The sequence below is a fragment of the Neoarius graeffei genome, chromosome 14 (assembly GCF_027579695.1).
Source record: "Neoarius graeffei isolate fNeoGra1 chromosome 14, fNeoGra1.pri, whole genome shotgun sequence".
Lineage (NCBI taxonomy): Eukaryota > Metazoa > Chordata > Actinopteri > Siluriformes > Ariidae > Neoarius > Neoarius graeffei.
The window spans coordinates 54,910,384-54,924,014 of NC_083582.1; the positions used below are offsets into that span (position 1 = coordinate 54,910,384).

The 13,631-nt window shown below is 38.8% G+C and overlaps 1 protein-coding gene across 1 annotated transcript in view; it reads right to left on the reverse strand.

The window, feature by feature from the left end:
* grin2cb (glutamate receptor, ionotropic, N-methyl D-aspartate 2Cb) overlaps positions 1 to 13,631 on the reverse strand; it is a 59,527-nt gene that overhangs the window by 16,078 nt on the left and 29,818 nt on the right. The window contains exon 4 of the mRNA XM_060939021.1: positions 6,789 to 7,000. Within this exon, the coding sequence (XP_060795004.1) occupies positions 6,789 to 7,000 (212 nt within the window). The remainder of the gene's footprint in view (positions 1 to 6,788; positions 7,001 to 13,631) is intronic.

Here is a 13,631-nt window from a genome sequence, read left to right on the forward strand (position 1 = left end):
GTAATTGTGCAGAATGTAGTTTTGTTTTGTCATGTTGAAATATCCCTAGAAAAGATGTTATCTTCAAGGTAGAATATGTTGCTCCAAAATCTCAGTGTACTTTTCTGCATTAATGCTGCCATCACAGAAGTTACCTTTGCCAAGGTTCTTATGGTGTGCAACAGTACGGGGTCGTCATTGTCATTTTTCTTTTCAAAATTTGTCACACATTGTCTATTGGGGACAGAGGGGACAGGAATCCTCTTCTTCCACAGCCATGATTTTGTAATTGTGCAGAATGTAGTTTTGTTTTGTCATGTTGAAATATCCCTAGAAAAGATGTCATCTTCAAGGTAGAATATGTTGCTCCAAAATCTCAGTGCATTAATTTCTGCATTAATGCTGCCATCACAGAAGTGTAAGTTACCTTTGCCAAGGGCACGGACACAACCGCATACCATGACAGATCCTGGCTTTTGGACTTGTTGCTGATAACAGTCTGGATGGTCCTTTTCATCTTTGGTCCGGCGCACATGGCATCCATTTCTTCCAAAAAAGCCCTGCAACATTGACCACAATGCACGTTTCCACTGTGTGATAGTCCATCCCACATCACAGAAGTGTAAGTTACCTTTGCCAAGGGCACGGACACAACCCCATACCATGACAGATCCTGGCTTTTGGACTTGTTGCTGGTAACAGTCTGGATGGTCCTTTTCATCTTTGGTCCGGCGCACATGGCATCCATTTCTTCCAAAAAAGCCCTGCAACATTGACCACAATGCACGTTTCCACTGTGTGATAGTCCATCCCAGCTCAGAGAAGTTGCCGGTACTTCTGGACACAGTTAATATAAGGCTTCCTTTTTGCACAGAAAAGTTTTAAATGGCATTTATGGGTGTAACAAAGAGAATATGCAAATCCCTTTGTATCTTTCTTTGAGGAAGATAATTTTTTAAAAACATTTTAATAATTTTCTTATGCACGCGTTAACAAACTGGAGATCCTCGGCCCATTTTTGCTCCTCAAAGACTCGGCTTTTCCTGGATACTGATTTTGTACCAAATCATGATTACATTCATCTGCTGACATCACCTATTTCAAGTAATTTCATTTACAAGTGAAAGTAAATTTAGAAATCACTGCTTTCTTTTTTTAATTTGCATTTTCCATCCCATCCCAACTGTTTCTGATTTAGGGTTGTATGATAATGATGAGGGCGGCACGGTGGTGTAGTGGTTAGCGCTGTCGCCTCACAGCAAGAAGGTCCAGGTTCGAGCCCCGTGGCCAGCGAGGGCCTTTCTGTGCGGAGTTTGCATGTTCTCCCCGTGTCTGCGTGGGTTTCCTCTGGGTGCTTCGGTTTCCCCCACAGTCCAAAGACATGCAGGTTAGGTTAACTGGTGACTCTAAATTGACCGTAGGTGTGAATGTGAGTGTGAATGGTCGTCTGTGTCTATGTGTCAGCCCTTTGATGACCTGGCGACTTGTCCAGGGTGTACCCCGCCTTTCGCCTGTAGTCAGCTGGGATAGGCTCCAGCTTGCCTGCGACCCTGTAGAAGGATAAAGCGGCCAGAGATAATGAGATGAGATGACAATGATGATGGTAACTGCTTTGTCCAAAAGATCAGATTTTCCTCATGCCTAATCTCTTCTATTGAAGAATGTGCTCAGACGACATACTGAGGGATTTGATCTAAAATGGATCATCAGGTTTTGCACAAACTTGCAGAGTCTATGCCAGCTTGAGTGTACACTGTCATTAAAGCAAAAAGCAGAAGCACCAAATATGAAGAAACTCTAAAATTCATGTAAATATTTCAAAGATTCAACTTTTCACTCAAGCTGCTGTCAATAATGTAATTTGTAATAAAAATAGTTGTATTAAATTAGAAAAGAATGCAAAATAAAAGTATTCTCACTAGTTTTCTCAGACTATTGGACTCCACTGTAAGCTTTGCTAATGACTGGTTTTAATTGTAGTATTCAGGTCAAGATAGGATGCTCAAGCTGAGAAAAGGCATGCAGTGTAGCAAAAATAATCTCTAATAATAGTAGCTTTTGAGTAAAAATTTATTTATTTTTTCTATAAAGCCCATTGGTAAAAGCAGACAAGGTCTAATTGATAGGCTTCATATAAGAGCTGAATGTAAGTGTGTTCTTAAATGTGTTTAGGCTTGACCATGTAGTGATTTAAATAGAACTTCAGTTCATTTACCTTTAAAGAGATGTTTTCTTTAATCGTATTCATTTTGTAATGTAAAGAATAAAACATGATGCAAAGCAGAAGGACATCCTGGAGTTGATCATTTTACTATAACAGCGTGTCCTGGAGATTTTTATTCCTCTGATACAGTACTGTTCTGAAATTTGCCAAAGATTTTTAAAAAAATTTATTAATGAATCACATATCATGATTTGTAACTGATTATCGTTATATTTGTGGTTGTGGAATGTCTGTGGCATAAGTTTGTTCTGGTTATCTCTTATGTTATAGCAGCTGTAAATATTACTTCATCAGCCTTTCTTACTTCTCTCCCTTAAATTAATAAAAAAAAAATGCAGCTAAACATCAAGAGACTAGAAAGTCCTGTGTCCTGAAGTCTTTCCTATGGCAGAAAACTTATAAACTGACTTACAAATCGCTGACACCTGAGACTCCTTCCATGAATGTTAAATAAAGACCACTTAAGAGAAAGCCTCACCATATCAACTATATGTTTTTTTCTGTTAAATAGCATTTTTAGTTTGTTTTAGTTTATTATCATCTTCAGATTATTTGCCATGTTTGCCATTCAACTCCCTGTGAATGAGCTGTTACTATAAAAATGATAACTCATTAGAATGAGTGCATTAATATAAACCCATGGTTTGAATTACAGCTAATACTAGTGTCAGAGCTGTGCCGTCCTGGAAGATTAATCAACACCTCCTGACATATCATATTTTGGAATTCAACAGCACTATGGTATAAATTCTAATACTTCAATTCACCAGTATTGTGCTCTGGGAGACAGATCTCTTACTTTTAAATATTTATTGGTAACACTTCCTGTACACTCACCAGCCAGTTTATTAGGAACACCCATACACCTGCCGTTTTATGCAGTTATGTAATCAACCAATCCCTTCACAGCAGCACATTGCATAAAATCATGCAGATACAAATCAAGAGCTTCAGTTAATGTTCACTTCAAACATCAGAATGGGAAAAATTGTGATCTCTGTGACTTTCGCTGTGGCATGGATATTGGTGCTCGATGGACTGGTTTGAGTATTTCAGAAACTGCTGATCTCCTGGGGTTTTCACACACAATGGTCTCTAGAGTTTACACAGAATGGTGAGAAAAAAAAACATTGAGTGAGTGACAGCTCTGTGGGTGGAAATGTCTTGTTGATAAGAGAGGTCAGAGGAAAATAGACAGATTGGTTTGAGCTGCCAGGAAGGATATAGTAACTCATATAATCACTCTTTACAACCATGGTGATCAGAAAAGTATCTCAGCATGCAACAGGTGAGACCACATTACATTCCACTCCTGCCAGCCAAGAACAGGAATCTCAGAATCAAGAACAAGTTCCTGTTAAAGTCACCAGTGAGTGTGAATCATGCATTCATAATACAATATAAATGCATCAATAACATGTTATATACCATCCATTCTAGCTTACGATACCTGGAATGAACCTGCATAAAAAAAAAAATCTTCACTTTAACTTCCAAGTGATTGTTTTACTTCAAATTCAGTTTTGATTTTGGATCAGTTGGAGTGCAACGCCAAAACTAAAATTATCCAGTTTTGGAGTGCAGTGTATATTATTTCCACCTCTCCACCCTAAACTTCCTGCTTTTTAAATCACCTTGCTTTCTACTAAGGAAATAAACTGCCTGACCAATAAAATAGTTGCACCATCTCATATTTTGTTGGAGTGCCTTTAGCTTTGATTACAGCACGCCTTCTACATGGCATTATTTTTGACATTATGCAAAGTCACAACATTTATTTCTGTCCAGAGTTGTATAATTTTTTTTTGCTGAGATCTTGTATTGATGTCAGGAGAGTCAAATCACTCTGTAAAGTCTTCCCTAGCACATTCCAAAGATGGGGTTAAGGTCAGGACTAAATGAGGGCAAAGGAACCACTCTTTCACAATCTAAGCCCAGTGAATCTTGTTATTGTTGTCCTGGAAGATGCCGATGCCATCAGGTAAAAAAAATTCCATTGATCGGATTATTTAGTCATTCAGTACATTCAGGTCATCAGCTGAATTCATTTTACTGCCATAGAATGTTGCTGAGCTTCAACCTGACCAATTGAATCAACCCCAGATCATAATACTCCTTCAGAGGCTTGTACATCACTTCATGCGCTTCCCTTCTTGTACTAAAGCACCCATTGTTCTGGAATAGGGTAAATCTGGATTCATCAGACACATGACTGTTTTCCATTGCTCCAGAGTCCAATCTTTATGTTCCTGAGCAATTTGAAGCCTTTTCTTCTGATTAGACTAACAAGTGATTTCTTTTGCCCACTCAGCTGTTTTGTCCCAATCCTGTGAGTTCTTGTCACATTGTGCATGTAGAAATTCTCTTATTATATAGCCATGACTATTTAAATATTATATATTATAGCCCGGGCGGCATGGTGGTGTAGTGGTTAGCGCTGTTGCCTCACAGCAAGAAGGTCTGGGTTCGTGGCCGGTGAGGGCCTTTCTGTGTGGAGTTTGCATGTTCTCTGTGTGGGTTTCCCCCACAATCCAAAGACATGCAGGTTAGGTTAACTGGTGACTCTAAATTGAGTGTGAATGGTTGTCTGTGTCTATGTGTCAGCCCTGTGATGACCTGGCAACTTGTCCAGGGTGTACCCTGCCTTTCGCCCGTAGTCAGCTGGGATAGGCTCCAGCTTGCCTGCAACCCTGTAGAACAGGATAAAGCGGCTAGAGATGATGAGATATTATCGCCCACGGGATAAATGGCTACAGATGATGGATGGATATTATAGCCCTCAGTTCTACTGTCATTTTTTATGATTTGACTTTTTTGTTTTGTTTTGTTAATGGCTTGGACAGTTCATAACCCAATTCCAGTAATTTCAGCTATCTCCTTTGTTGTTTTCTTTGCTTGAGTGCAATAACTTGAGCCTTCTGAAATACAGTCCCTTTTGTCCAAAATCACTCACTACTCACTATATAGTGGACTATATAGTGAGTTTGCCATTTTGTAGTGCTGTCCGAATGTATAGTGAGAATTATTACACCCTATATAGTGGACTCATAGTATCCCACAATGCATCATGAAAAGTAGTGTACAACCGATGGTCACTAACAAAGCAATATATACCATCATGCATTGGGGTCATGCTGAAAGAAAGCTGTAAAAGCTGTTTCATAAGGACCATTAAGTATTTTAGACTGAGTATAGCAATAGTTTGTTTTTCCTTATGACAACGGACACGAGACAAATTTATAAGTTGTGGTGCGAAAATGGCAATAATTTTGTAGTGTGTCGGGGTGAATGGATGGAGAAAGAAACATATTATAAATGGACATTCAAGTACAATTAAAAATAGTAAGAGAATAGAAAATAACCTAAAATAGAATAAGACAGATAAAATACAAGAATAAAAGTTACAGTGCAGAGTGAGGAATTAATCAAAAGCCTCAAATTTGATTTCATAAAAAGCAGCGGCAAAGAAGAAAGTATTTGGCCTTGATTTAAAAGAACTGAAAGATGCAGCAGACACAAAGTACTTTGTATTTATTAATGTGGGAAATGCGCTCAGTATAATATGTATTTATCACAGAAATACATGCATGTATTTATTATTTTGAAAACCCACTAGTCGACTGATCTGGCACATTTTAATTGTGTGACAGTAATGATGTAAATAACAGCACGGCGAAGTAGTGTCCGAAAGTGTGTTTTTTTCCATTTTACCAATGAGCTCACTATATAGTCCTCTATATAGAATTCACTAGATAGTGAGTAGAGAGTACTGAATGAGTGAATGAGTTTGGACACAACTATTGACATCTTTTCCATGACCATGGGATACGTCTGTTGTTTAAGAAATGAGAAACTACTCACTGCATCAGTTAGAGTTAATAGAATTGTTGCCAGCTGAAACATATTAATCACTGCAGTAATTATCCAGTCAGAGGCTCTTAAGTATTTGGTTATATAAATCTAAATGGTGACTTTTTTTGGCCAAGCAGTATATATTCTCACGGTGGTCATAACAGCTGCTGTGTGAAAGGTAAGATGTATAAGACAGTAGTGAGACCAACTGTGATGTATGGATTGGAGACCGTACCCTTAATGAAGAGACAGGAGGCAAAGTTGGAGGTGGCGGAGTTGAGGATGTTAAGGTTTGCGATGGGAGTGACAAGGTTGGACAGGATAAGGAACGAGCACATCAGAGGGACAGCACATGTGGAGAGCTTGGGAATTAAGCTAAGAGAGATGAGACTGAGATGGTACGGGCACATCCTGAGAAGAGATGCAGAGCATGTTGGAAGGAGAATGTTGAGGATGGAGTTGCCAGGCACACGAAAACGAGGAAGGCCAAAGAGGAGATACATGGATGTGGTGAGAGAGGACATGAAAGTGGCAGGTGTGGTAGAGAAGGATGCGGAAGACAGGGAGGAATGGAGATGAAAGATCCTCTGTGGCGACCCCTAATCGGGAGCAGCCAAAAGAAGAAGAAGAAGGTCATAATAGCTGCTCTTTGTTTACAAAGTCACACAGAAAGCCATACCAATACATAAGATCACACAACATCAAAAGGAAAGAAACATTTCTAACAACTTACACTTCAGTCCTGTTGGCCTGGCGACGGCAGGGCACAGTATTCCTCACACATGTCCCTGTGCTTGGATCAACACTCTCCACAATGACAAAGGGCCTCTCCTCCAATGTGGCTACTGTTAGATGACGGTTATCAGACACAGGCTCCAAGAAACTGCCATAGCGTGGCCAAATTGGGTAGCGCATATGCAGAATTCCTGCTTCATAACTCCCTACCTGAGGAAACACACAATGAAAACTCTGTAACTTCACTTGAAAGCTTTAGGATGCTGTTGTAAAGAGGTGACAGAGAAGAGGTGACAAAAAAGGGCACTGAAATTCTGCAGGTGAGTGGCAGCAGTAATAAAGAAAAGACAGCCCATAATTCAATTGAGCATTTACTCCCCACAGGTAGTGCACATCAGTTTCATGCTGAATAAATCATTTGCTCCTCAGTGTGATGCACTTAAGTAGTGCCATTCTGTCAGGCATGGTATGAAGAATAACTAGCAATAAAACATGAAACTCACAATGTGTTCCTTTCATCCAAGATTCCATTTCTTCCCTAAACCTGAAAAAGTTTCCCTTTACTGAAATAAATGCCACTGGAGTCGGGTTTAAATCTGGCCATCTGTGTAAGAAACTGGGAGATGACCTTAACTCTTCTTCTGTGGACCTGGAAGGACCTTCCTATTCTTCTTGGGCATATTTATTGAGCAGAAAGAGAAAAAGGTGGAAAGAAAGAGAGAAATTTTTGCTGAGTTGAAATAAGAAGAAAAGAAATGAAAATATTATACAGAGTAAACAATTCCTCATGTTACACTTCAGATCCACAGAAACTAACACGGCCTGTGTGCTATGCTTGTTTTTTACGAATTTAAATAGAGATAGAATTGACCGAGTTAATTTAATGTGATCACATTATTAACATGGCAAGATCTTAGAAGTAAAACTTTCTTCTGCATGCTATGTAAGCAGCTTACCAAATGAACTCTCAATCAATACCCAACACGTGTTTCTGTGGGACCTGCCATTTCATTCACCACAAAGATTCACCTTAAAACGTTTATGTACACATTTTTATTTACAGACTATATTATTGTAATAAGTCCCTGATGTGGGTGGAGTACAAAAGCACGGCAGGTGGGAGCTGAAGTTCTCACACACTTTATTTTCCTTTACTTTGCTGCTTTTCAGCTTCACTCACTCGCTGCTCACACACAGTCACACGCACACACACGTGTTCTAGTCGGGAGAAACCTCCTCTTTGCTCTCCCCCTCCTTTTATGCTCCACCATCACTGCAACACACACACACATACACACACACACACACACATACATTAATTGACAACAGGTGTAATGACTTGGCCACTCACCTTCCCTGACCCGGCCCTCCATTCACAAACTAACACTTGGCCACGCCCCCGCTGCCACAATTATCAATTGATCTCTTCTGAAAAGCTCTATCAGGTATAGTAGTCTTGTAATAGTCTATTTAGTCACGTTTGCAGAGATACATCTGCTGGTATTACATTACTTAAGGGTGGTGTTTATAGTGCTACATTACAAAATTACCAGCATAAACATTTATATTATGGGAGAGCCATGGCCTAATGATTAGAGAAGCAGCTTTGGGACCAAAAGGTTGCTGGTTCATTTCCCTGGACCAGCAGGAATGGCTGCAGTGCCCTTGAGGTATGTTGTACATCACTCTGGATAAGAGCGTCTGCTAAATGCCATTAATGTAATGTAATATGTTACATAGACATGGGTGTTTTACTGGGAAATACGCCACTTGTATTTTTCATGTGAATTACGTCTGGGACATTGAGAACCACAACCATGACATATTTTCCAATATCCTCACTCGTGAGGAAATCAGTGAATTGTTTTGATAAATTTGGGTACTTTTTGTTTGTGAATGTGCCTATATAATAAAAAGAAAATCACACATTGGCTTGAAGATAGGAAGTTTATTTTCTCTTGTTGAAAAACTCATATTTTTCATACAAAATACATCATGGACCTGAGTGACATATTTCCTGATATTTCACTCCCATTGTTTTCCAGCTGAATTGACTGTGAGGGAAATTTAATGGACGAACATTATTATTCTCTGTGTTTCTGTATGTTGAGCTCAAGTGACTTAGTGAACCGAGAAATATGTTTTTCCCATGTTGTAATCGCCTTTCTGTGGCCTTGGCTGGTGATAAACAGGGTGCCTGAGTTCTCATAACTACGCATCCGCCTGCACATACCAGAGCACGCCAGGTGCATGCTTTAACAAAGCTTCATAGAAAATCTTGAGCCAATCACGTGAAGATGCAAGCAGTAAGCGAATGCCTTTAGAGTATAATAGATAACAGCCACTAAAACACAACTCAGAGTGCGCGTACTGTCGGCATCACTGAAGTGGTGTCTTCTACTCTTCTTCTATTCTTCTCTTTCCTTTTCTATTTTATATATCTGTTTTATATGATTTACCATAATAAATGACTGAAAAGACAACTGCTAAGCGTTCTGAAGTGTTTATTAGAAATTTCCATTACATGACGTGCATTGTCAAAATGCGAACCGGTTCAAAATGAAAATTCTTTTGATTAACTTGTGTATTTTTTTTCGCTTTTTTGTGTGTGTGGATGTGTCCATATAATATAAAGAACATTACACGGTGGTGAAGATATGAAGTTTACCTTCTTGAGTTGAAAAGTATTTCACTCATTTGCTTTGTTCAATTATGAAATATACATTCACCACTCGAAGATAAACTTCATATCTTCATGCCACTGTGTAATATCCTCTATATATTGTATTCTGTCTGAAGACAGCCTTCATAAAAATGACGGACATACTGCTTTTATAAATTTTTGATGTCAAAGTGATATAACACATGATTCAAGTAACAGTTTTGTTGAAATAAGGTTGTGTTATGATACTTTCCAGGTTGACTTACCTTAGAGCTTCATTACAACTGAATTGCATTCCACTACACTTGAGGTATGTCAAGATTTCATATTTTCTATTATAAGAAATTTTTAGGAATACTTATGGCAATCCCATGACACTGTAATGAACTCCAGTATGTACTGTATGTTTTCTCTGTCTCTTTGACAACGTGTTTCATGCAGCTTTTTATATGATTGTGCTGAAATGCTATGACAAAACAGTAGAATTATATATGCTACTCCTGATCCTATGTGTATAGATTGTCATGACATTCTAACCAGTGGTGGCTGGTAGTCTTTCAAACAGGGGAGGCTGGTCGGTTATGATATTTCCAGATTTAAAAAAAAAAAACACATCAATTTTGCCCATACTCTTGCCTCTGATCTGGCTGATTGTTTGCAGGGTTACAAACTATGAAATAACAGGTTCTTTTGGCCCATTAGCCTACTGTCCAATATACATGATGTTGGAGGGGGTGTATATTTTAACATTTTATATTTTAAAATTGTGGCATGTTGTTTAAAAATGGATCATTATTGAAAGCAGCTCTTTGTCAGGAACCTCAGCAGTAACAGCAGAGTGTTCTGGAATAGGCACAAGCACTGACCTTGGGGAGCCAAACATAGAGCTGGGTGCCACACATTTCATTCAATGACACTTTCCCTATATTTTACTTATTTTGACTGAGAAATGTTTTATTGACAATTTTGATAACCCTTCACTTTTAATCCAGGTCTGTAGTGTGAAATGTTCTCGGCTGTGTTTTTGTTTAAAAATGTTTTCCAAATTGTAGCTGTGTTTAATTCATATCCAGAGAAATATATATTCCAATATAATATACTCAGCATAAACATTTTAAATAGATTCTATATTTTTGGTCCATCCATGACATATTACTAAAGTAGCCTATTTACTGTTGTTGATGTGGGTCACCACCATATCAGTATTATTTAAAAGAAAATTCTGCCCTCCTTTCTTTTTCTAGAAAATGTTCAGTTACCCTGTCATACCAGGTGGGAGTCTTCTCTAGAGACTTCACTAACTTCCTCTCAATTGCAAGTAGAGCAAGGTTGCTGAGTCGACTTTGACCCATGGTGTTTCGGCTGTATGACTTCACCCATTTCAAGCAGGAGAAGCTCCTCTCTACGCCTGCCGACGTAACCCCAATTGTTGCCACTAAGGTCAACAGCTTGTACAGCTCAGGCATTGCACAATCCAGCCCCATGTCTTTAAAGAAAAGCAAATGTTCGCACAGCTTACCCCTGTTGCCCTGCAAGTCACGATCTGCATACAGGACTTGGAGTTCAGAGCTCAGTCTACCTGACTCAAAGAAATGGCCATACATTTCCAAAACATTTTGAAATGCCTCCGTGCGCAGCTTTCTTGCTAGCTGACTAGCCCCCTCAAGTTCAAGTTCAGTCACTCAAATAAACGAAATTTCTGGAACTAAGATAGCAAACTTGACAACACTATATTTACACTTTATTTACAATGGAAATATATACAAACTAAAAAAGCTGGTAGAAACCGTATGTAATGAATGAAATCGAAATGTAAGCTGATCTCTTACACCACAGCACTTGCGAATCCGCATGGGACTGAACTGAAATTCACCTCTGCCTGTCTATATTTGAAACGAGCTGTCAATCAAAGAAAATATCCGGCTGCTTTCACCAATCAGCAGTCTCCTCGCGGAAAGCTTTGCCATGTCCCTCCCACTGTGAGGCTGGGAGTCCGTGGGCGGGCGTTTTCGCAGTATTTGTCCAATAATCGTCTTGCATTTTGATATTGAAAAGCACATAGCTCCCAAATGCCATTGAAGTCCACTGAGGCTGGGCTGCATCACGTTGTCACGAGGGGGAAAAACTCATGCACACATTAGGCGAACTGGGGAAAGTTATAACGGAATGATTTCGCACTGTATTTGGATTGAGCACATATATTTCTATGATTCTGGATCTGAAATAGCAATGTTATAAGGTTGGCTATAACATAAGCCTAGCGCAATTCATCCTACACAATGTTCGTCATTTTTAGAGGAGGCTGAGCCTCCCTCTTTGTCTTGGAGCAATCGCCCGTGATTCTAACATAATTCAACCCAGAAAGTGTCATAACACAATATTATGGTAACAAAAACTGTCACTTAATTCAAATGTAATTTCAACTTGACATCCGAATGTAGCTTTTATGACAGCCTATGCCTGTTGGAATAAACCTTTATAAATGTTCATGCAAGGTTATCTCAGCTGCCAGAAATGGGTTATGTAAGGTCATGTAGACCTATAATCATAGCTATAATAAAGTCTTACCCATCTGCTATTGTTCCGCTGATCTGAATGCAGAGGCAGGAACTGATTCAGAATCAGATTAGAGATAGTCCATATCATTGTAATCCATGTTTGCTCATGATTAACAAGCATGATAAGCCTTGACAACAGAGATTTATTGAAGTATTATTCACAAACTCAGCAAAGCAAACAAATCCAATCTTGTAGTTTTCAGGTGTTGGTAATAACACAGGCCTGCAGCATGATAACATTGTCCTTTGAATCATTAATAATCACTACTTGGTCATTGTAAATATAAGACACCACACCATTCTTTTCACACATGAATGAAGTAGACAGATGTGTTTCAATCAAGCAGTGTCTTGGTTGTTACTCACAGGACAACTTTACAGGTACCTCAGAACAATGAAGTAATGTAATTCTTAATTCATATTGTTTGGGAAGGCAGATTTTTTGATGGATGCATAAACTAGTATTTGTATAGAAATATGGGTGGTAAAATAAAAGTAATCTATCTAACAGAGTATTACGTTAATGCTGTGAATGATAAATTTACTCCTGTCACAAGAAACAATGCAATGTATTTTTGGTGAGAAATCTATTTTTATATTCATTCAAAAAGGGGCAGTGTAATACCTTGGCATATAAACACTCTCAATGATCATCAGTCCAAATGTCTGAAGACTAAACAGCCCACATGATCATGTGTCCAAGAATTCAATTTCACTATTTGAAACAATGTCATTGTAATTCTTTTTGCACCTATTTGTTAAAAGTCATATGGGAGGCATGGTGGTTCAGTGGGTTGTCATTGGTTGTCCATCGCTAGCGATGATGAATGCTTCATTAGGATGCACAGAAATGCAGATGGACCATGAAAACTGCACCAGAGCAACAGAGTTGTCTGCAGTGGCAGCATGAATGGCCCGGCCGAGTAACCATGGAATGCCTGGCCTCATGAGCTCTTGTACAATGGTACTTGAAAGTTTGTGAACCCTTTAGATTTTTCTATATTTCTGCATAAATATGACCTAAAAACATCATCAGATTTTCACACAAGTCCTAAAAGTAGATAAAGAGAGCCCAGTTAAACAAATGAGACAAAAACATTATACTTGGTCATTTATTTATTGAGAAAAATGATCCAATATTACATATCTGTGAGTGGCAAAAGTATGTGAACCTCTAGGATTAGCAGTTAATTTGAAGGTGAAATTAGAGTCAGGTGTTTTCAATCAATGGGATGACAATCAGGTGTGAGTGGGCACCCTCTTTTATTTAAAGAACAGGGATCTATCAAAGTCTGATCTTCACACACATGTTTGTGGAAGTGTATCATGGCACGAACAAAGGAGATTTCCCATCTGTGAAACATGGTGGTGGTAGTGTCATGGTTTGGGCCTGTTTTGCTGCATCTGGGCCAGGACGGATTGCGGTCATTGATGGAACAATGAATTCTAAATTATACCAGTGAATTCTAGAGGAAAATATCAGGACATCTGTCCATGAACTTAATCTCAAGAGAAGGTGGGTCATGCAGCAAGACAACGATCCTAAGCACACAAGTCATTCTACCAAAGAATGGTTAATGAAAAATAAAGTTAATGTTTTGGAATGGCCAAGTCAAAGTCC